The sequence below is a fragment of the Vanessa atalanta genome, chromosome 15 (assembly GCF_905147765.1).
Source record: "Vanessa atalanta chromosome 15, ilVanAtal1.2, whole genome shotgun sequence".
Lineage (NCBI taxonomy): Eukaryota > Metazoa > Arthropoda > Insecta > Lepidoptera > Nymphalidae > Vanessa > Vanessa atalanta.
In genome coordinates this window covers 1,729,280-1,755,415 of record NC_061885.1, presented here as the reverse complement: position 1 = coordinate 1,755,415, position 26,136 = coordinate 1,729,280, and the positions used below count along the sequence as shown (strand labels likewise).

At 32.8% G+C, this 26,136-nt stretch overlaps 1 protein-coding gene across 2 annotated transcripts; it reads left to right on the top strand.

The window, feature by feature from the left end:
* Positions 1-249: 249 nt before the first annotated feature.
* Positions 250-25,072, top strand: LOC125069250 (transmembrane protein 64). 2 transcript variants are annotated; one of them, XM_047678675.1, is made up of 3 exons: positions 250-996; positions 17,087-17,242; positions 24,080-25,072. In XM_047678675.1, exons 1-3 carry the CDS (start codon positions 457-459, stop codon positions 24,200-24,202), a joined length of 819 nt encoding a protein of 272 aa, XP_047534631.1. In that variant the 5' UTR covers positions 250-456; the 3' UTR covers positions 24,203-25,072. The 2 variants fall into 2 exon arrangements, with proteins under 2 accessions (XP_047534631.1, XP_047534632.1); XM_047678676.1 differs by lacking the exon at positions 17,087-17,242.
* Positions 25,073-26,136: the final 1,064 nt, after the last annotated feature.

Below are 26,136 nucleotides of genomic sequence, written 5' to 3'. Positions count from 1 at the left end.
TATATCTATTTACTTTCTGTACCAAATACTGAACACGAAGATAATATTTAATTAAAAGGTATGCAATATAATTGTAAATAAAATAAATTATTTGTTACAAAGAACTTGATATCCTAAAATATTTTATAAATATTAACAGTGTGTGTAGTGTATTCTTTCGAATGTGTCAATATAACATATTTTCGCATTATAATCTGTATTGTTTGAGAATAGAGTAAAAATATTTGTTAGTAGCATAATAGTCAGCGACTCGGTAGTTAGTTGGAATCGGAAAAAATCAGATTTTAGTTGATATTTTACGTCACAATTGTCACACACGGTCAATCTTAAATTTTATCCCGTGTCGAAATAAACAGTAGCGGAAAGTAGGCCATGGCGAATGATAGTCTATTTTATTCGTTATTATTCGGTGCAACGTTAAAAAAGTTGTGTTTAAGTCATCAATAAAATAAAATAATGGAAATTGTGGACATAGAGGACGGCCAAGCCGATCCTTCGGCGGTAACAAGAAAGAAAAGTTTATGGGCTAAAATAAACAACAGGACCACATATAGTTATTTATTTAATATTGTTATTTCAATATTATTACTTACGTGTCTAGTTTTAGTGTTATATTTCTTCAAAGAATATCTGAAGAATATTTTATACTGGGTGGACGCGCAGGATCCCAAGATTATATTTTTGTTATTTATGGGACTATTTTTAATTGTAAGTTTCCCAGTGACGATTGGATATTTAGTGCTTATAATAACCAGTGGATATTTATTCGGTATTGTGAAAGGCTTAGGAACTGTAGTGGTAAGTGCGAACTTTGGTGTAGCAGTGGCACATTTTACGTTGAAATTGTTGAGAGGATACTTGCCTCTCGACCGACTGCTGAAGAACGAGACGGCGAGAGCTCTTCTCAAAGTGATATCAGGGCCTCAAGCGTTTAAGATAGTATTTTTTGCCAGACTGACGCCGATTCCTTTTGGTCTTCAGAACACAATTTTCGCAGTAAGTTTTTTTTTTAAATTATATTAGCTTAAGTTAAGTAAAAAGTTTTTAAACTAAATTTTTAAAATTTATTTATTTATTCAATAATGTAATGGTTATTTTTGAACCTCATGTTTTTTTTTTATTATAAAATACTTTAAATAATACATCAACAATATACAAATATAGTAAAAAATGTTATATTTCAAATATTTTAATTTGTTGATAGCCAAATACTCTTTCACTATTCTATTAAATGAATCTACTTCTGTTCATTTAATAATAAATTCCAGAAAATATTTGTTACTATAATTTAGCCAGCAATTTTATTATTTAAAAATTTATATATTTTTGTGTATAATCTGATAAAGTTCTTAAAATAAAAACAGTTGTAAATAATTGATTAAAGACATTGTTATAATGGTGTCAAAGTAATATTTTATTATTTTAACAAGAAGATAAATGGAATAAAATGATTAATGTTATGAAGTGTCTGAGCAAAAATAGACCTTATACAAAAAAAATAATTTGATTATGAATTGTCCTTGGTGTAGAAATACATTATAGAAGAAAAAAAAAATAACAAAACATCTTAGGTAGAATTTATCCATTGAATAAGCTTCTATATAGTGTTCTTCAAAAATGTATTTAAATGGCTTAAAGATTAATTTTGACACTATTTTTAGCATGGTCTTTGGAAGTCACAATCAAGGAACTTACTGGTAATTGTCCAAAAAGCCTTTTTTTTAATGAAAAAATCCTACTGACATAATTTGTAAATCATATTTGATTGTTTGTTACAATAAGTCAAATAAATCAATAATTCAATTGCAGACAAGTCCCTGTTATTGTTATGAGGCTTCTTATGAAAATAGAAAATGTTTAGGTTAATTAAATTTGTATTATTTTCCAGTATTGTGTAACTTATGGCAAATATAAATGCAATGTCAAAATGCACTCCTTAATGGGTCCTAAGCAAAACTTAAAATATAAAAAGTGACCCTTCTAAATATCAGATAAAAATTAACCTCTGAGAAAATATTTATTCATATGCCTACTAAAAAAAAAGAAACTACATACTTTAATTTATCAGTAAACAATCAATTCATTCTTGAGTTTTTTATAACTAAGCCAAGCCTTTCTATTTGTATTTACATCAAATCATTGTTCTTGATAGATGTATTTGGCAGGGCTGCTAACTCTGTAAAGTAATAAATAAAATAAATCAAAGCAAACCTCATAACTAAATCATTGTATGTGGAGGCTGTATAGTGTAATACTTTTTTAAAAGAATAATACATATCTAGAAAAAAATTTTTGTTTAGGATATTAAGTAAGAACTTTTTTGTTTTACAGTCTGATATATCATCTGTTGGTGATTAATAAAACACTTACTGGGCATGTTTAAATATTTATGGTACTAAAATCAAGGTTGAAGATGCACCATAACAAACATTTTTAGTCTATAACAACATACATCACCGGCAACCCTAAATATAACACATTATATATTCCATGCAACAACCCTTATAAGTGTACAGAAGTAGAAGGTCATAGTAAATACCACATTTACCTTTCTTCATTATTAAACACACATTTCAAGGAAAATTTATGGTTAGTGCTGTTCAATTATTCACTCAAACCTTAACGTGTGAATAGGTCAAAATATATATATTTTTTAAATGTTACATGTATTCATTGTACATCTTCAAAGCTATGCAGTTTGTTACTATAGAAGTTGAATATTATATTAGTTTTAGTTATCTATGCTTGTAGTAGCCCAAAAATGTGAAAAACCCTTGACATTTGCCAAGAAGGATATGCATCTTAATTTGCCGCGTGGCAAGTAGGTCATTTTACTTTTTTACATGTTTTAGAAACCCCTCCCACACCGCTAAGCGAGTGACTAGAAGTGTGTGCATGTACTTACTTAAATACTTGCATCATCCAAAACAAATACGACGTGAAGCTTAGCGGTCAAAGTGGGGATGAATTGCTTCACTTTGATCCTTTGATTTTCCACCTTCGTGTCAAAGCTCATTTAACGTGAACTCTGATCTCCACCTCCTTAGCTACGAGTTGAGTTGTACATCCGCATTTCGGTACACAAACAATCTTCGAGTACCTTCACACTAAAGACGAGATAATCTAAACACAAATTTAATTTGGTGCTTGTATTGGTCATATTTTGTACGTATATTTCACTAGAATTTTCAGAGGTAATTTTTATTACTTGATAGGTATACTTATAGAAATAATTTTCGAACGTATATTATTTACTTTCCAATTATTACTAACTTATGATCGAAGCTGCAATAACAAATGCCAATGACGGCTTTATGTCTCAGTAGCAAATATGCATACCGAAATAAATGTGTTTTCGTTTCAAAATACTTCAGATTGAATTTAGAATTGATACGTCATTAGTTTTGTTATGAAAATTTCGAAACCGTGTTCTGTTTTGCATCCGGACGTATAAAGCGGCGAGATGACTACACGCCCCCTCTTACTAAAAAGTGCTGTGCCCTAAATACTACAGGCGTCTCTTGAGGTTCACAACTTACATGCAAGTAAAAAATTAAAAACTGCAACATACTAAACTTTAAAAGTAGTCTGTGTTCCATTTTTAAACCCCCATAAAAATGACTGGCTGACTATATACATTTATTCCACCGTGTTACGCTTAAAATAAATTATGCACATGCATTATTCACTGTAAAATTTATTTGCGCTGTTTTTTATGTAACATGTATTAACTTTATATATAAGTGTTTATTACTGACATATACCCTTACCACACATAACCATCTAGCGTATGTATTAAGACGATCGCAAAGACAATTACTACTTTTATTATTTAATTATATATATTCCTAACATATTGTACCTTCGTCAATGACTAAATATATAGAGCAACTTGGTTACCATCGCAACAGAATAAATTTTAAACACTCCAAATCGGTCTAACCGTTACCTAGTTATACGTGAACATACATACTCGATGAATGTGTAACCTTTTTTTTTTTTGATGTTGTCAAAAAAGTTGACCTTGAACCCAATATCGTACAAACACCAAGCGCAAATGTTTAAAAAAAATATTTACTTTATAAAATCGACGTAACATTTGTTAGTTTATTGAGATACTTTCTGTATTTTTCCAGCCAGTATCTCAATAGACTAACAAACCAGATTTTTTTATGCTATGCTTAAGTCGATAGGTTAATCACCACAAATCGTTAGTCTTTTTTTAATACGTGTTGGCAGATGTACCGATGATATGTCGTTGAGCTAATGGACCACCAATGGGCCACTAGTGTACACCACTGCACATAGATATTGGCGACGGAAGAAATGTTAAACTTCCATCGCCAATCCACCACCCACCTTGAGAACTAAGATGTTATCTTCTTGTGCCTGTGCACTAGCTCAACCTATCAATCGGATCACAACAATACCAATTAGTTATTACCGTTTGGTGGTAGAATAGCAGATGAGTCGTTGGCACCTCCAGCCCAAGCTGGTGTAAGTACCTGGTTTCAATAACGAATCGCAATGTTTAGAAGATAAAATCGGATGCCTCACAAACAATTCGAAATATTTAAATTAAAAAAAAACGAAATCCAGTAAGATCTAATAAAATTAAAATAGGGAAATAATTAATGAGGACTTGACGAAACTAATGCCAGCCAATGAAAAAATTTGCTAGTTTAGTCAATTAAACCATTACGTTCCTCTATTAGAGTGACAAAAATCGAAACCAGAGTAGCGTATGACATGTGTAATTAAAAGTTAACCTCCGCCACAATGGTCATAAAACAATAAAGCGAATTAGCAACACGAGAACGTGACAAATTGTACGTATCTGTACGAACAGTAAAAAAAAAAAGATTTGTGTTGGGGATTTTCCAACTATTTTACAAGCAAGTGTGGAGTGATTGAAGTTTATTGATATTATGTTTATTAAATGAGAAACATGCGTAGTCATATACGTCGTAATATCAAGGAAACCAGCTAATTGTACAGGACATATTTTTGCACACACAGGTGCACTCTCAAATCCCTTGCTCTCATAATCCGATCGAACGACAAATCAGACACCACACTCTTCCAATTTCCAGACTCCAGGCTGACCCTGAGAATTAATCGTCAGAAAAACCCAATAACCCTATATCGGCCCGACCTAAAGTTTGAACCCAGAACCTTGGTTGCTGTGGCTTCATATCTAGCCACCAGACCGGCGAGGCAGTCAAGAACATAATCATAGGTGTAATTTTAAATCAAACGAAATGGGAGTTGTTCAGTGAAATATATACAATATTGAAGTCTTACATGACGATCTGTTTAGTGTTTATATTTTATCAGTTTCTGAAAGCCGTCTATAAATTATGATATTGAAGGAATCCACTACGATGATTTTATCTTTTGGTTATGAAGACCATAATATAAGATACAATTTATACGTAGAGAACACAACGACGTATATTTTTTTGTTCATTTGTTAAAAACTGTATCAGCTACTAACTCTGTCTGGACTGTGGACTTAGGGATAAGGACATAAGATACCTTAAAAAGTATTCTATTACTTGTATCCGAAATAGAAATGACTAGCTCTAGGATCTGATCTTGAATGTATATAACATTCAATTGTATGCCTTAATATGATAGCTTTAGAGATTAAATTCAGTAATAGTCAAAGTGCACATAGCTAAACGTCATGTTATAACAGCAGAGGAAGGAAAGGGAAGTTCTTGTAATATCTGGTTGTTACCAAAATTTACTTACCATGTTATGACGGCAGTAACTAGCAAATGGAAAAGTGGTCGTTGTTCACTCTTCACGTGAATGTTTTATAAAATTAAGTGAATCGTTAAGTTAATAATTATTCTGACAATTAAACTGTACATTGAATAGTACCTAACGAAGTAATGATTACTACAGGAGATATTACAAAGCACGAAGTAGGACAGCGTTACGTGGTTTCTGAGGCACGGGAGAATCACCATACCCAACTCTTAGCCCTGGGCTATTACCTATACTTTCGAGAGCTACGAAGGCTTTGAACCAAGGACCTTGGAATCTATATATATTAAATGCTAGCCAACTAGTTCAATGAAGCACTTAATAAAACTTTATTACTGCCAAATGCCGTAAAAATGCCATGAAGGGTATATTAAAAATGGCGTCTAATCGTCGCCATATTAAATGTCTGCCGTAATTATAATATTTTTAACACTTACGGATCCTAGATAACAATGTCATGATTATGAAATGTTGAGTATAATAATCTCTTAATAGTGTGAAATATATCGCTTAAATCGCTGATAAGCGTCGCTTAAGAGATTGTAGACCACTGATGTAATTAATTAAAATATTACTACACGTTTCTAATCCATTGATCCGTTTTTGATGAAAATTTAGTGTTTAATATATAAAAATATAAATGAAAGTATACCTCGCGTGTGGTTGAGAAAAAATAATTTTATATAATATAGTTTTTTATATAAAAAATAAGATCATACTTGCAATAAAATTAAAAAGGTGCCCAATAGTGCGCGTTTACTAAAAAACGAATATAACACGTCTACCTATAAAAAAAGCGTTTTCTTTAAATAATTTGCACCAGATATATTACAAACTAAACTAGATTTGCCCGCGACTTCGTTGACTTTGAATATAACAAAAAATTTAATCTTGTAGCCAAAGCTACTCCTTATTACATCAGCTAATTGCCAGTGAATGTCCCTTCAAAATCGGTCCAGCCTTTCCAGAGATTAGCTGGAACAAACAAAAAAAAACAGACAAACAAAAATTGAAAATAAAAATATTGGTATATTTATCGTTATATATACACATGAATTTAGTATAAAGCGGTTATTTTAATATTACAAACAGACACTTCGATATTATTATATGTATAGATTCGATGTTTAAAAAAATCGCACTAAGAGAAGTGACGTTACGATAAGATAAATAATAATTAATTAGTTCTGAATACGAGGGTAAGATCACTTGGCATAACCTCATTATATGAATATGATATTATAATTCGATTGATATTTTTCCTCATCCTTTCACATTATGCTCGGTTGAGTTTATGGATGTATTTATTTATATGACGAATAAGAGTTAACCCACGGGATGATTAAAGATTGCTGTAGTAAAATCTGCAACGGCATTAAGCACATCTTTAATAGATAATAAACTGTTATTGTACTGTTTATAAAAAGACGGAAAGTGTATAGTGAATTGAGATAGATCATTGATTTCAACCGTTGCAATTTTGATCAATAGATTTATTAAAAGGTATTTGAATAAATGAAAAATAGTGGGGCGTGCTGTGTTAGATGTATTAGCTCAGTAGTATAAATTATATTGGCTCAATACTAAGAAAAAAATATTTAATTGTATGTAATTTAAAAAAAAAAAATATTAAAACTTTAATATTTTATCCGAACGAAGTCGATTAATCGACCTATAACTTACACTGAAAGTTTGAAGTGTGCAATTACAGTGGAGCTATCCTATGTGGACAAATTCGAAACTCACCGCAAAACACGATCGTGAAATGTCAGAAATGTCAGATAGTGATATTATGCGGCATTGACTATAATAATAAAATCATAACATTTAAAGGTATAAAACACCGTAAGACGGTTTTCAACATTTCACGAGTGAGTTCTCACAGAACGGCACTGCTGTATATGTAGTATTATTAAAATGTGACTTGAGAAATATTTAATGCATAGACATGATTTTGTTAAAATTGTCGTAAGTATGCCTAACGTGTTTAGTGTTTTCTCTCTTTCTGTCATATTTTTTTTGACTTTCAAAAGAAGGAGACAGCACTTTTTAAATAATGAACCACCAACCAGACCAATTAATTTCAATATCGCATATCAACTATGTTACAATGTTTGTTTATCAAACTCGAAGTGGCCTTTTGTGTTTTTGTTATTATCAACCCTGATCTATTTTACAATACGCTTGTGTATTTTTAGCACGTTATAACGTGCAATAAAAACACGTTGCGTCTAAGCGATCTATTTATGGATTATCGATCTGTATTCGTGATGAGAGGAAAACTCTGCTTCTGAGAAAATGTCACCGTGTGAGTGTGACGCAGTTCAGTCTGCAATACAGTGTGTCTGTGTTGAATTCTTAATTGCTTTGGGTCACGGCGTCCATATTGTGCATATTTCAAAGATGATTTTAATCAACTACAAAGTTATCAAGTAATGTGTTTGTCTCGTTTGTTTTTGTATTGCGGACGGTAGTTGTATTATTATTGTATTGTAATACAATGTTTCTTGTATTTACTGTTAGTATAGGCTCGTTAGTACAAATTTGGCAAAAATTGTACTGTAATTTTGTTTACTTTCATAGTTAATACATCATTTTTTTTTGTAAATAACTAAAATTAAAGTTTGAATATATTGTTCTTAAGTAAATAGTCAGTGTTAATACTCTTCATTAACGGAGATAATTTTATCTTACGACACTGATTCATGATACCTGAGGAAATCATGAAACTCTTGCACGTATGATTAATTTTGTTTTGGAAAAGAGGAGACTTCGGGGTTCATTTCATATTTGATATTATCGGGTAGACACCACACGGTCTTCACGTATTTACGACTAGACAGCAATTCTTTGTATTATTGTATACCGGTCTGAACGTTGAGTAAGGCAATTTTACTATAGGAACTTTACAACGTAACATCTTTGTTCCCAAGATTGGTGATGCATTGGCGATGTACTTCATACAGCGCCAATGTCCATGGACGATGGTGACGTTTTACCATCAAGTGGCTCTTTTGCTCGTCCAACTATAATACACTAGCTACCCGTCCAGACTCCGTCCGGGAAATTTCTTTCATTGTGAACCTTCTATAAAGTACTAGAAATCTTAAAAAAACGATGAAAGAAATCGGTAAAGTTGTTCTCAAATTGTGGCGTGATCAGAGGAAATAGGTATTCAATTTTATATTCCTATAAAGCCGCAGATCACGAGATCCAGAATTCAAACTCCCGGATAAAAAAAAATCGAAAATTTCTCAATAGCAGCCCGGAGTCTTGAAATGGATATTGTTTACACTTCCTTAAAACGAATTAGACGTTGGTCCTGCTCTTAAATTCTTTGCGATCGTGTCGTTTTTGCCACACAATCGGATTAGGAGAATGAGATAGAGAGAGAGTTTGCGCACTTGTGCACTTAAATGTCTCGAGCGGTTGGCTAATCTCTCTTGAGAAATCAGGAGAGGAAAACGAATTAGACGTTGGTCCTGCTCTTGAATTATTTGCGATCGTGTCGTATTTGCCGTCCAATCGGATTAGGAGAATGAGATAGAGCTGTCTCTAGCTTGCGCACTTGTGCACTATAAAGTCTGTTTTTTAATCTCTCTATAGAAATCAGGAGAACATCATCATCTTCAACTACGTAAATATTCATTGTGAAATTGACTTATACAATTTATCATTAATCACATTTAACCATACGCAAGTAGACGCATTACTCTAGATTATCGTTAGACGTTAGCCAAGAACAATGCTATCGTATTATCACATTAACGAGAGTGCGCAATTCGAGATTATTATTTTAGTTGGCATATATACAAAGATATTAACCTCACGTCAATCGATTCGTATTACTTAGTGTCGTATGAAACTATACGCTTCGACGGTTTTGTAATACTGTTGTTTTAAGATGCATGTATGTATTAACCTATATGTAGATGATTTTTAAAACAAACAACGAAGTATATCATATGCCAGCTTATCGCTAGTCGCTTGTCTACGTGCAAAATTGCCTTTTTAGGTATATTCCAAGTCGACGGAAAAATTTTAGGAAAGTTTAAATAATTTTGTACATTCGTTATCGCTCAGTGTAAATTAAAAAATATGTTTGTTTTTTTATTGGAGTTACAAATATATCGAATGTCTTATTACACGGTAGTCGACTTTTTTATCAAATTTAATTAGTCTCAGTCACTGTGATAGACTATCAAACGCTAGTCCCATATACTTTTATACCTTTAGTATAAGTAAGAAAAAAACAATAATAACGAACCTTACTCGCATATGATGTGTAACGCCTGACTTCTTATTCATAATAAGTTATATTAACATTCTCAACCAATCACGGAAAATGGGTCACTGGGGAAAGCTGATGGCCAACTGAAGCACTGCGCGCGCTCATTGGTCAAGTCAAATAGCGCGCGCTTCTCCGGTTGTCTGTTACTCACTTCCGTCCCTTTTCATGAAATCCCCTAACGCAGATTGCAGAAAAGCGAAAGGAAAGATCACATCAATATCATCATATAAATGAACATAAGATAGAAAAACTAATTTTCTCGTAAAAACAGAATTATTACTGCAATTCAAAGTGGATGATTACAAAAAAAATGGCAAATTTATTCTGCTCTTAAGAGAGTAAGACATACTCCATTGCAAGTTGTAATTGAGAACCAAGTAATAATGCTTATTCTAATACATACGTCTTAATTAAGATCGTACGTGACTACTTCTCAAAGGTTGATTAAAATATTTTGTAATATCTCAAAGTACGTATCTATAAGTGTACGTATATTTGTATAGTCAGATAGGATTATTTTTAGTATGTTTTGTAATAATCAGCGTCAACCTAACAACCAATTCCATTTTGCCGTATTAGGTACATATACACTTAGTTCTTTTATGTATACATATATTATTTTTCATTGATTTATCCTATTGAATTAACATTTTTGTTTAATTCCTACCAATTTAACTCAAAAACGTGATGATCGATTAAGCTGATTTGAAATCCAAGCGTCGCATACCTTTCTGATAGACTAATAGTTTCGAAAGAGAGAAACTAATTAACCCAGACATTCATATTTATAACATTTACTAATGGTCTCTTTATAACCATATTCATGAATAGTTGAGTTTAGTAGCAGCGTGTTTATTTTATTCTGTAGTGAAGACCCCAAATGATTTCCTAAGGATAAGTTGTCACGATAAAGATTTTAAGGTTAACTTGCTTCCAGTGAGCAGTAGGCTAATGCTGTCTCCCGGATATGGTTCAAGTATCCTAATATTTTTGATCACTACAAACGATTATATATTTAACAGGGACGGCGATGAAGAAAAAATATTTAGAGATGTTTATCATGAAACATCCGCTAGTGTCGTATAGAATATTTTAAGACCGGCATCAGTTTACTAACAAAATGTTTGCTTAACATAAAGAATGTGTTTACATTCCGTCACTGTTTTAGATGCGAAAAATCTAAATGGTTTTCAGCCAAGGTTACACGATTTTATGCTAGATATTCATGTAAGATTTAAGAGGCAACGGACGTGCGATACTATTTGTGTTCTACGTAAATCAATAAATATATAAAATTAGCCCAGAGTTATTGTTGTTTAACTTTTATCTAGAATTTTCTCAGAGAGAAACGTGTTTCATAAATTTACCTAAGTTATAGTTTTTGCAGACATTCCATCTATAATAAATTTATTAATAAAGATGTAGAGATTGTTTTTTTTTTTCTTTGAATGCGATAATTTCAGAATCCGCCAGCCCGCTGCGATTTAGATGAAGTTTTGTGTAAAGATAGTTTGAATCCCGCGGAAGGACATGGGCTGGTTTTTTGTAATTCTCCCCCCGAGGAGATAAAATGGGGGTGACGGATTGTGTGTGTTCAGTTAGAGTTTTTATATATATTAATAGTGTTTCGCTAGACTTGTCTGTTCCTTTTTTCTTATGTTCGTATTACTTCACATCGCTCTTTTACATTAGTACTCTAAATTTATATAAATTATCAATAAATACTAATTAAGTAACGTAAATTGATTACGAAATAACAAATTATTTATTAAATTCACTACTAATATTCACTTGGATCTTGATTGATTGAATGTCACGCCAAGGAAGATTAATTTATTATAACGCTATTGAGTAATAGCGTTTTAAGGTTATGACGCGTGCGTTAACATCGTTACACGTTCTATACAATACATACGTTCTTTCTCTACTCTTTCGACATGATTATGCAACGTTTTCAGGATTATCTTGAAGCTGCAGTTACGTTGTGCACGTCCTTTTCATGTTTTTGGCAGCGTGCGTTTAAACATTGCATATATTACGTGGAACGTTCTAATGAGGCTGCTGCATCAGTATATATTAGCCATAATACTTATTAGATCTATGTAACATTTTGTTTTGGTTTCAAATTTTCAAGTACATATTCGTACACATTCGAATCATTAGTTATTCGCAGTTCAGATAGCAGGAAAATAACTCCAGGCAAAACCGTAAGAACAATCTAGATTACCGTTTTTTTTTTTCAAACTGCAATTAATCTAACTATCCATGTTAGGTTTAATTAGCTAAAACCTAACAAATTAAACGTGCGATAACTTTAACTATTAGTAGGGTTGCCATCGGTCCAGGCTCGTGGTGGGTTTATCCATGATAGGAGTACACCTGAAGAACATTTTTTTTTTATGATGTCGGTAGGCGGTCGAGCAAATAGGCCACCTGATGGTAAGTGGTCACCACCGACCATAGACATTGTAAGAAATATTAACCATTCCTTACATCACCAATGCGCCACCAACCTTGGGAACTAAGATGTTACGTGCCTTGTGCCTGTAGTTACACTGGCTCACTCACCCTTCAAACCGGAACATAACAATACTGAGTACTGCTATTTGGCGGTAGAATATCTGATGAGTGGGTGGTACCTACCCAGACTTGTTGTTAAAAATAGCAATAAAAGGGTAATAATGTCAGCTTTAATAAGACATAAAGAAATGTCTATAGGACGTTTTGATAAGACGGCTACCGTTCGCAATATCACAATCTGTATGACGTAATATTTATAATATCTAGGGCTCCAACAACTTACCTACGTAACTATTTGCTACTCTAGATAGTTATATGACGAAAGCCTAACAACTCTAAAGTGGTCCAATTTTATATCGTAAAAATATCGAATTATAATGTAAATTTTTATAAGTGGTAACCCTAAATATATGTCACGTTATGAGTTGCATGTAGTCTTTAATTGAACCCTTGCTCTATTCTATACGCAGTAAACGTGACTTTGCTCACGTATATTAAACAAGCAGTTATCCTTTCAGTATCCGTCGAAAGTAATCTTTTTCCTTCCTTTAAAATGTAATTTACCGTTTCGATGTGTTTCATAACTATTTTCCCTCTAAATGAACACAATGTCCATTGTATTATTATTGTTACCCAGGTTTCACTTAAGGTTGTTTATCAGAGAATGCGACGCTATGGCGCCGACTGATTCAAGTGATTCCGTCGTGTCCGATCCAGGTTAATGGGAACTCTTGTCTTCCCGAAATATGAATATTTTTCGAGACCGTAGACCAAAATTGGGCTTATTGATCGTCAAAAATCTGAAGAGTTGAGATGGCCTAGGAAATCATCGGTTAGAATAGAACGCGTGCATCTTAACCGATGATTTCGGGATCAAACCCAGGCAGGCACCACTGAATTTTCATGTGCTTAATTTGTGTTTATAATTCATCTTGTGCTCGGCGGTGAAGGAAAACATCGTGAGGAAACCTGCATGTGTCTAATTTCAACGAAATTCTGCCTCATTTGTATTCCACCAAACCGCATTGGAGCAGCGTGGTGGAATATGCTCCAAACCTTCTCCTGAAACGGGAAAGGGCCTTTAGCCCAGCAGTGGGAAATTTACAGGCTGCTAATGATGTATGTAATGTAAAAAATCTACTAGTGGTTGGATGGTAATACCTCAGACCTTAGCAGAAGCGTCGAATGTGGAACTATGATGGTATATATATCGAAAAAATTTCAATATATAATTGTACATTATGGAATATGTATCAAGCTTTTGAATATATATTTCACAGAATCATGACGTTATTATTCATTGTACGTTATCCTTGAATTGTTTACGAGTTTTCTATGTTATTCCATTCGGTATTTTAAATTTCTTTTGCTAATTATGGACGTTAAATGTAAATTACCTCGCGTGTTCTGTATGGGTGCGATTATCTTAATTACTTCTAGACTTAAATGGTAATTTTACCCTACCTTATTAAAAATAGTTGATAAGCTATATTGAAATAAAATATTATAATAGGTATTATAAAATGTTTTACTACCAAAGGCGGTGCAATGGCACTATAAGGCGACATTCACACAGCGGTACGGTTCGGTTTCGTTTTATTATAATTTATGTATTTGCATAAACACGTTCACAAATACCGATCCGACAAAATATACATTGCTGTTATTTACAGCTCAATCAGTCAGGTTTAAAACGGTCCTCTAAATATGGTGTGAACACAACCTCCAGTAGAGACGGAGCCGTTTAAAGTTATCCTGTAAATAAGTAACAATCTGCGGGAAGATCCTAAAGCACTACTTACTATAAAGTGGCCCATTGGCTATCGCGTTATGAATCAAAATATACTTTATTCAAGTAGGCTTTTACGAGCACTTTTGAATTGTCATTTAACAAACTATTTAAAGTAAAGCTACCACCGGTTCGGAATGTAGATTCTACCGAAAAGATGCGGCAAGAAATTCAGTAGTTACTCTTTTTCAATATCAAAAAATACAGTCATGTTAGTTAAATACAATTATATATTTATGTCGTGTCTCTTGCCTGGAAGTCAACAAGCATTAACTCCACGCTTTTTTATCATCAATATTCTCTTGTATTGAATAATATGCCTTCTTTACCAAAGTGTTTTTTACAATAGACTTGAATCTATGAAATGGCAAAGTTTTGATTGAACGAATGAAAAGACCAATAAAAAACGATAAGACAGTATTTAGTTACATGTGTCTTAATAGTAAGCCATTATCCTTAACCCTTGGCGAATTGTAATAAAATACTTCGAGTACATTACATGTAAGCGCCATGGGACAGTCTCCATATAACTGCACATTATCATAACGATCTATTCGTAATTCCTCTACACGTGTTATAGTCGTAACTATGTCTCGATCAAAATTACTTTTGAAAGTCAAGCCCGTCAATCCTATTACTGATGCTTTTGACTAATGACATTGGTTAGGTTTGCTTAGGTTAGTTTTATTTCATTTTTTTTATGACATAGGTTAATGGCAGACAAATCTGCAACCTGGTGGTAAAAACATTAAAACATGCAACATTGGCACCGTATAAAAAATATCCGTTCCTTACATCGCCAATGTGCCACCAAATTTGAGAACTGAGATGTCTCTTGTGCCTGATACTTTGGTTCACTCACCCTGTAAACTGAAATACACTAATACAAAGTATTACTGCTTGGCGATGGAATAATGATGAATGGTGGTACCAACACAGACAAGCTTGCACAAAGCCTTCCCAAAATATATACCTAAGTAACCTGGGAAATAAGTATTACATGACTGTATGTATTAAATCTTGGCACATGGACCACACGTCATTGGTCTTGGTCCGCTCTTTACAGGACCACAGTGCATGCAGTCAGATGCCACGCTTATGGATCTAAAACTTATCTAACTTTTCCCTTTAGTTAAAAGTACTTTAAAGTAAAGGGCAAGAATGGTTTTGATAGGGATGGAGTTCATGTCTAAGTCAAAATATTTATTAAAAATATAAACTTTTATAATTGCTTATTGGCTGTCAAAAATATACTAGCAGTTCAGACATTCAGTTCAGACTTCAGATCTGAGAAAAACCGACGGAGGAACTCATCAGGATCTTTTTTAATATGTATGTATGTATGTCCGAGAAAAGCGAATAGAAGTGTGTTTCTGTGAGAATTAAATTCGTATCTCATTAAATATTGACAATTAACATACGGTGATACACTATTACGATACGTGTATTCTAACAATTTTATTGTTATAGTCAACGTCGCATATGACATTCTGTCATTTCACAGTCGTGTTCGGCGATGAGTTTCATGTTTCTTTTTACTGAATACCTTTTCTGCTCGCTGACGTTACAAGTTTAGCAACAGTAATATGTGAATTATTTATATCTGTTCCAACAGTGCATAAATTATTATTGGAATAAAAGTTTATTTTAAATACAGTATGGATTATTTTTTATTTAAGCATATTTGACATGCTGATAATGTACATATAATAACTTAATGAATGAAGGGATTGCTTTTGAATGAAGGGATTGCTTTAAAAATTGTCTTAAAGCTTACTATTTTTATTGGCAGGTGGGTATTTGAAAGAATTCTCGGGGTTGTACTTGTTCTCTGTGGGGTCTCTGTGGGAGTGAGGACATAGAGTGTCTAACAATTTTGTATACTATCATAACTTCTATGGCTAATCTTTAGAAGTGAACGCCGTGACTAAATTCGGTCCGGATAATTTTATTATTATCAATGTTTGACATAAATATTGGTAAGGTAACGTAATGATGTTATGAAATAAACTCAATCAACGTGAGGGAACCCATTTCTCTGACTTTATTTATAAACGTCACGTTAATATAACACTATAAATTTTAACCGTTGAAATATTTTATAAAAATATAGTTAATTGTGACTCGAATCACGCTCACGCCATTTCAACACGTTAACAAGTACGTTGAAACAAAATATAAAATAAAGTGGTCGAACTAATATAAAATAGAAAAATAAAAAAAGAAATATCATAATTATATATCTAAAAATAAAAATCCACTTACTCGCAATGGACTGGTGTGATTGAAGCTCCGAAATATATTCATAAGAAGATTAGTGGGCTTTGTCCGTAACTAAGAGGTTTATTTTACTTTACGGATAAAAATTTGTGAAAAAATGCACCCGGCCAAATGTAACATTTAAATTTGTAGTTATAGATATAATCAAAGTAAACGAAAATATAAATGTGGAGTAAAATAGATATTAATCTAGAGTTTTTTTTAAATAAAATTATATGATTTGGTCGCGTGTGTGTGTGTACTGACATGTGCCGTACACACACTCACGCGACGTAGCAATGGAGTTTGCCGTCACTGCATAGGAGTGCTGCTGCACTGCAATTTTTTGTGCATAAAGTGATATACATAAACTCCTCGACCTTCTATAAAATATCTTTAATATTGCTCAAGTAAGTTTTCGTCAATGATGCTATGTCGATTTTCTTTAACAGGTAAGTGATGTTCGAGGTTGTGGTTATCATTTGGCAACTCTGCTGGGGCTCCTCCCAGCGCAGGTGATCAACGTGTATCTCGGGTCAACGCTGCGGTCCATGCACGACGTTCTGCACGAATCGCACTTGACTGGATACATTGTTTTTGCATTCCAGGTAAGTTTATTATTTCTTCAACATGTGCTTGGTCTGCGTCATTTCTTTATTTTTTTAATTGTTAGATGTATAATATTGTACGCTGTTATTACTGTGCTGGTATTCCTCAATATCTATGCAATGTTTATATATTCGAAAAATTAATTTCTTTCTTAAAATTTGATCTGAAGCTGGCCAAGCTTGAACATTGCGTTTTCCTAACATAGCATTTTTTGTTTTGAAATTCGAATGGGTTATTTATATTGTGATTAGATCTCCTGGTAAATATGTAACCTTGATAGACGTTTACATGTGTCAATGTCTAGAAAGAAATGACATTAAGCGACCTTTGTTCTAGATCCTTTTTCCTACGCTTGCGTGAAACTTGTGGTTCAATTTGGATAAAAAATAATATCTTTGTAATATGTATGTGAGAAATTATTTCATCGAATTGTTAATACTGTTTAAACAAAGGAGGTTCTTGTTGAATAGCATTTCATACATTCGACTTTGGAATTGCTGTTTTTTTGTTTTATTAAGAAGGCAGTCTCAACTATAAATAGTTGTTTGAAACTGGTATTAAATGACGCATGAGCCTTGCAGGTACAAACGTCACGATTCTTGATTGTTTATGATTTAATTTGTTTTGTTTAAGTCGATTTATTAAACATAAAATTATAAATGAAAATAGTGCTCGCGTGTGTTTTTAAGAAAAATAATCTTTTGTCTTCTAGGTTCAAATGAAAATTAAGATTCTTATGACAATAATTGACTACACGGCACGCTTACTAATTATTCCTAAAGATCCACTTTTGGCGAATCTCTAACAGACCAACTGAAAACGCACGTGTACCATCTTTATTGTTGTCATGACTCAATGCTATGCGCTCTTATTCTAATTTAATAATCTAATTAATTTTGTATCGAGCAATCTGAAGACAAACATGCTACAGATTCAAGCGAAGGCAGGCATTTGAAAACCTTTGATCTTTTCTGTAACCCTGACCGCAACTGAACAAATTTTCGTGATGATTAGTTGAGCTAGTTTTACTTAGTTAAAAACATTTATAAATATTACTTATCGACGACCTCCGTAGTCGAGTAGTGTGTACATCGGTTTTCATGGGTACTCCACTCGGGTCCCGGGTTCGATTCCTGGCCGGGTCGATATAGAAAAAGTTCATTAGTTTTCTATGTTGTTTTGGTTCTGGGTGTATGTGGTACCGTCGTTACTTCCTACTTTGGGATTAGAGTAATGTATGTGTTGTTTTCCAATATTTATTATTTATTTATTTATTTATTACTTATGGTTATATACCCCAACTAATAAAATAAATGCTCTATGGCCACGCAAACAACATTGCGCGCAGCCTGGCTCAAAAAGATATCTACCATACATACAGCAAAGAGGGCTCGATTTATTACAGGATGTCAATTGACAACGCAATTTAGATCGGTGTCGTTACAAGTATAAAAGCATTCAGACTAATCTCCGTTCCCTCTTCTCTTCTTTCATTGGTCTAGTTTAGTTAGCTTAAAATAACAGAGCCGGAGGTCCTGAGTTCGAACACTAGGTGGCGCCAATAAAAAATAGTCATAGTATTTGTAATACAATAGTTGTTAGCCGCGGCTTCGCTCGCGTTTTAGGGGTTGTTGGTCATGTATTAGGCAAAAATAGGAGCCTATGCCCTTCCTTGGAGTTCAAGTTTGCTTCATAACAAATTTAATCAAATTCGGTTCTTTCGTTTGGCAGTGAAACAGCGACAGACAGACAGACAGACAGACAGACAGAGTTACTTTAACATTTATAATATTAGTATAGATTGGTACTTACATTGCTTGAATTATCTGTGCATACAGGAGTATTATATATTTTTATTGGCGTAGTATTATAATAATATTACTATAAGTTATTAAATATTTTCTGTTAAATTTAAAAATATATTTTTGTCGGTATGCCGTAACATAATATAAAGACAGAAACAAACAAGTACAGCAGAAGTATTCTGTAAGAAGATACTCGACACGGCAGAACACGAGCGTGAAATGTCAAAATGTGATATGCGACATTGCCTATAACAATTACATATAAAATGCAATTCAAGATGGTATCGCCATAAGTAGGTAGTCAGCGTTTCAAGAGTGAGATACAAAGTGAATTCTTAAAGATTCGCCTTCAGCGCGAATCCGTTATTTTAGTCCAAGAACAGCGAAACATCCAGATTCATATTTGTTTTCTTCAAATTGTCAATGATAATAATGGTTGCATCTCTAGTTCAATTAATACCAAATATACCAAAATCTATAATAATCTCGTATAGGTATAGACCAATGTATATTATGTATGATATATTTGTAATGACAGCATTTAGTGACCATTCGAACGAAAACCAGTTGCGGTAACCAATGCACCAATCAATCGGACTCCACCACAAAATGTTTATTAGTTTCGTGTTTTTTTTTTTTTGGAATGGATATTTCGTATTCTTTGGATTTAAAATTCAAACTTTCAGAATTTATTAAACTCAACCGTCGTTTAGTGTATATGAATCTACGCTTGCGTGTGTGTGTGTGTGTTGTGTGTTAAGAGCGTGTGTTTTGTTTAGTTCTGTTTGTTATCATGTGGATGTATCATGTGTGTTATATAAATATATATGTGTTTATTAGTGCGTGAGAGTATCAACCAACACAATCAGAACGGGATTAGCCTCAGAACTCAGGACGTACATGTATGTCCTTTTCGAATTAGAAAGAGTATCACTAGGTTTCCTAAATCAAGCTGCTACTGAGAATTTCTATCAGAAAAATAGCTTCAATGAACCGATAAAGCTTATTATTAGTGGAAAATTAAAATTTAAATACCAAGAAACATAATGACATTTTAAAGACGATAATTTTGAACATCCAATCAATTTTAAGTGTTTACCACGATTAAATAAGTATCATGATATATAGACGACTATTCGTTTTCTTTTCAATCAATCGTGAATATTGTCATAATGTGAATGTTTGTCATAATATTTCGGAATACATATTTGCAACTGTAATACCATTTTAGCTTATAGCTTATAGACGTTATTATCAAAGCATTACAATCGTATATACAAGTACGTAAATAAATGGAATAATAATAAATATGGAAATACGGTTGAGATTCTTTGATTGGTGCTTCTAAGATCTGATCTTGTAAATATTTCACAATCATGTATTCAAAATATTCTTTATTCACGTAGGCTCATAAAATCATCCTTGAATCGTCATGTTACATTAATTGTAAAGCTACAAAGTAAGAAAGTAGATTCGATCGAGATAGATCGAGAGGAACCGACAAGAAACTCAGTAGTTACTCTTTTCCACCATATTAATTTACAGAGTCTTCTTCCTCGAGTCTGTACAATGAAGTCACCGTTTTATTCGAAAAGAACATACTTATTTTGATTTAGTAAAATCACCCCAAACGCAGTAAAAAAGCCGGAAAATTCTCTTTTGTACGATGAAAATACTTTCAATATCTGCAGCGTTACCCCAAAGCAAAATCCCGTACTATGAAAGTAATCAGCAAGTATACTAATCGGGATGTATCAACATCAATATTTGTCTTTTTCTAAACGTGTCTCGTCGTTTTCGAGCTGAGTCTCCATATCAGGGACAATGAATGAGGATTCCACTGTGTGTATTTGCGCGAATATGGGCGCAATTTCTGTTCACTCTCAATACGATGGGATGGCAATCTGACGCGACCGATGAGAGTTCCAGCGCTGGAACAATTTTTATGTGCCTTCCAAGAAACGGAAATGTAAACATTACCAACTTTCAAACTTCCAGCTGCTATTGAGAAATTCATTCAGCCGGTAGGGCTGCTATTGCGAAATTCTTGACAGAGAAATCCAACAACTTTTTCGATCCGAATTCTTTTTTTTTTTTCTTATTCAAATCTTCGAAATTTACGAACTCCGATTTAAATTTTTGTTTTGTTTGGGAAGGGAACCATTTAATTTGAATTCGGTTTTTTATTAAAATTATATTATTAAGGACTCGATACGTGATATTAACTGTGCCTGCCAAGTCTGACATAAGACCTCTCAAGTCAAAGAGGCAGTCAATATAATCATATTGTAAACATATGCCTGTATCGATATAAATAAACTAGAGCAATCTTCATGCCACTTCATATTTTTTTTGCATAATTACCGTCTATTTTGTCGATGGAGCAACATAATACAATGGTCGCTCGTTAGCTCGGCGAAGTCGAAGTGTCACTTCATATCGAGTGCTCGAGACATTGACACCATTTTCGTTTTATTGTCCGACGTGATATTTTTATAAACAGCCAGCTTATGGTCTGAATAAATACTGGCTGATATTTTTGTAGTGGTTTCGTTGATTAGTTCGTTTTTATTAAATTAGGTTTGTTTTTTAATTTTACTGATGACTTATGTGACTAAAACTTATGATCCTAGTATCGGCTATTTGCAATTGAATTCTTGAATGTTTTTTAAAGATTAACATTTTAATTACGTGATCGTGTGTTAAGGGACTTCCCCTCTTTAGCATTATTATACAAGATAAAATAAACGAATTCATAAGTATGATAGTAATATCTATAACATAATTGAGGCTAAGTAACTAGGGTCTTATCCAAAAACAACTTTCCACAGACATTTTAGTCCAGAAACACAGTTTTGTTATCTATTACGGACTTTTGTTCTTTATTAAAAATAGACGAAGGCGTAACTTTATTGAGCCATTCAATACTTAATATTATGTATACAATATAAAGAGAACATTGCGAGTAACTGATAAAGTAATTTATGATAATTATTCTCGCTTTCACCATTATATCAACATCATTCTAGATATCAACGTTTCTCAATCTACAGGTTTCCAACCCTCACGTTTCACATTTAATTCTGTGTCATATTAATCCGTTTAATAATTGAAAGAATTATTTACAACAATAAATATTTTATTATTAAAATAAAATAATTTGAACAACATAAATCAAAGTGTTCCAAGAAACCTAGTCATCGTAATAAATCACTGATTAATTAAAAAGTGATGATCAGCTTTGATATGCGTTTGGAGTTTGTTTTTACAGAATTTGTGGGGATATCATAGGAGATTTTTAGTTGTTATATGACCTAAGAAGTTTGAGAAACGATGCACTATACACTGGAAACTTGACAGTAAATGAGAACTAGTTAAACTCGTAGTGAGATAAGAATTAGCGTACGTAAACGCCTGAGTCATGTGGTTATGTGGCATTCGTTTTAGAGCTAAGTTTTCGACTCGCGATAATACCTTATATGATGAAAAAGAAAACTCTTTCAGTTTATCGTATGTATATTATAGAATTCTTAAACTCAATTGTTTATTTAACCGACTTCTAAAACGGAGGTTATTAATTCGCTTTTATATTTTTGCTTTGAATTTGAAAGATCCTATTTTTATTTTGGATGGCACTGCCTGTTTGGTCTCATTAAAATTTTATGAAAAAAAATAAAAAGTCGTTCATTTTGTTGATTATGTTTTTGTGATCAAAATCTTTATACTTTATTGTTTGAAAAAACAAAGAGTCATTTTTTTTTCTTTTATTATACCTGGTTGTTTAGTCATCAGGTTGATAGAGTCATTTAATTACATTTATATTTTAAAACCGCTTAGGAAGCCTTTGCAATCTGGACTAGTTGAATAAATTAAATTACAAATTATTTTCACTTGTTTAACGTAATGTGCTTTGTTTCAATGTTATATGTGTATTAAATTAAGATGAGATGTTTTTTTTTAACGGTCTTCCTTTTTACGTTGTTTAGTTAAATATTTATTATCTCTTTCTTTATCATTGATTTGCACTTCAAAAGAACAAGTCAGCATTATATAACTAGTTACCACCTTTATAACATTTATATTTGTATACACCATTATAGATTATATAAATATCATGATTATATCTTTGCCTATGAACATTATCATTGTAAAAAGATGCCACACTTTGCATTCCTAATATCGTTTTGGTGACGACACAATGTTGTTTTTTACTTCTGTAATTACAAGTCATCGGAATAAGTAGCGCTAATTGACCTTTAAAGTTAAATTAGCCGAGAGTATATATAGAGTTGTTATGTTTATGTTATGTCCATTAATTCACTTTTGGAAAATTTGTAGGGACTACCTATTTCAATCAATATTAATTAGATTAAAAATACAAATCATTGTTGATAGTAAGGATACGAGACTTCATTATTCTTTATTGATAGTTTAAATGCTAGACAAATTACTCCTATCCTAATAAAAAGATTAAGCTAACCACCATGCTAAACCGGAACTGATGGGTGCAATATCCCTCACGATATCTTCCTTTACGGCCGCAGAAGGTAAATTATAAATACATATTAAGCACAATTATTAACGGTGCAATGGTATATTTAAAAATTTAGTTTCGGTTTAGAGTTCGACTGATTCAGATTAGTCGGCTCCATAACCTTGTCTCAGTCGATAGACAATAATTGTTCTAGAACGATCTCGTGTGAAGATCAGCAATAAATTGTGTTAATCTAATCACAACCGATTTTGTAATTACGTTTCAATTTGTCCTCGTCTGAACGTCAATTGCCCTCCGCTATCAGTCATTAGTTTCAAGATAAACCGCTGTATTTATATTCGCGGCTGCCATTTGAAAATAAATATTTTTATTGACTGAAAACTGACAATATTTATTATTTATATGTGTATGTATTATATATATTTGCTTAGCAATAATACTTTATGTGATATGAAATTTCAACTTTGCATATAGATTAATTTGTGCTTTATTTTAAATTTACAATATCAACTAAGACAAGTTTTAAATGGTTTCAGATTCTAATCGGCATAACGCTCATGGTGTGGGTGGTGCAGAAAGCACGCAAGGAGTTGACGATCGCCATAATGGCGGCCGAGCTGGGACGCGATACGTTGTCGACGAGCAGCTCGTCCAGCTAGCCCACCGCCCGCACCTCCGACGTCGATAGCGGCAGCGACAGCTAGGGGCGGGCCACCGGGTGTTGCACCCAGCAGTGTGAGACTTATGTCTAACATAAAAGGACTAAAATTCTACGTCGTTTCGACTGATTTACTAAAATCTCAAGTAACCGTAGCTTTCGCTTTAGTCGTTGCCGTTGACGTCGCTCTGGTGATGCATAAATAAGGTACTGTTTTAAGTTCGGCAGTGACGACCTTTACCGTAATGTGAGACGTAACTTTAAGGGATAAGGTTCACAATTCCATAGCAATGGGTCGAGCGAAATGTCGAATCTTAGCTAAAATAGCTAGTCCACATCAGACTTGAATAACAGTGGCAGCGAATAAGCACGAACGTGCTCCAATGTGTGACCTAATTATAAAAGAATAAGGTCCACAATCCTGTGATATTAACGTTACGTTCGTAGAGGATATAGTTGGGAATAGATATTGTGAAGATTTTATTTTGTAAGTAGAACTTTTTGAAGTCTTTCAGAACGATACGCACGCAATAATATGATTACATTTTTCCTCGATAGAATATTTTCTTGACCTATTATTATTATTATAGTCCTAGTTACGGATGTGTGTGTTGTAACAACAATAATAATTGCGAGTCTGTAACGAAATGGAAAATGTATATAAAAATGCGTCAAGTGCTTATCATTCTGACAGAATTATATTTATTCAATATAAATTGTATTACAATTTACAAGTTTATTTTCGCTGATAACGTGCTCTGATGCGGAAATCTCAATTTACATTTAACGAAGATATATAAATACATATAATATATAGGTACTTTCTCTTTGTCAAATCCTGCCAAATCTGTATGTTAAAAATGAAAACACAAATTTATTCCTCTTCATCGTTATTTTTAAATCGATTTTAGTCATTAAATGTTTCATTTCGTTTCGTTTAAAAAAAAACTGTTTTTCAAAAATAGAACACAATTAAAAAAAATGCGTATATTTCGCTTTAATTGTGTTTCTGAATTATACGGTTTCATGGATTTCGTTAAGTACATTCGAATGCTGTCTCGTCACGCATACTTTTGGTTAAAACGTAAATCCGTTTTATCGGAATGAAAATCTTTCGTGTGGTATAAATTTTGACTATTACGCTGCGACCTTTGAGATCTTGATATTATGCTTTATTGTACTGCACGAAAGCAAATTTACGAACGGAAATTATTCAGGGAAACGTTTTTATTATTTTTTTTATAAATATATTAACAGTTATACGTTCTTTGATATTTAATAGTAATACGATTTATTTTTATTAACAACTTAACTAAACGTTGCTGGTAATCCGTGATTGAATAGAAATCGATGAGGTCCTGTGAAATTACACTTTCGACTTTAAATAAACATGCGTCGCAGCGTTCCAAGGTTAATATTTTGTTTGACTTTATCCATTGGAATCAGTCCAAAATATTTCTTTGTTGTCGTTTTAATGGAAACAATCATAAAAACACATTGTTATTGCTCTATAAAATTAAAAAAAAAAGGAATGTGTATACTTTGACAGGCTGCTGTCTAATTCACTGCATTTAAAAAAAACTTTGATATTCGTTATGAATGTTGTTGAAATCGATTCTATTTTTAAACGAACTCGTTAAATATTCTGTTCTTTATCTGAAGTAGTGATGATCAATCAAACGATAAAACCGTATTTGGCGTTTTATGATGCACGTGGGGTTACGTATTTATTTTAATTTATCATTCACGTTATCAGCTCGACGAAGATAATCGCTAGATAAACTTACAATAGCTGGAAGGTCAGATGACGCCGTACTTTAAGTGTGTTAATTGACGTTTTAACATTAGCACGCCGATATTGTGTCTTGTTAATCGTTGTAAGCCAATAATAATAAATAACTTTAGCAAAAAAAAAAATGTTTGCATTTTTAATAA

Bases quoted from the DNA above. Each gene is read 5' to 3' on its own strand.
- LOC125069250 (XM_047678675.1), top strand. From the start codon at position 457: ATGGAAATTGTGGACATAGAGGACGGCCAAGCCGATCCTTCGGCGGTA. The intron at 997-17,086 runs GTAAGTTTTTTT...TTTCTTTAACAG, and splicing joins TTCAGAACACAATTTTCGCA to GTAAGTGATGTTCGAGGTTG. The intron at 17,243-24,079 runs GTAAGTTTATTA...AAATGGTTTCAG, and splicing joins ACATTGTTTTTGCATTCCAG to ATTCTAATCGGCATAACGCT.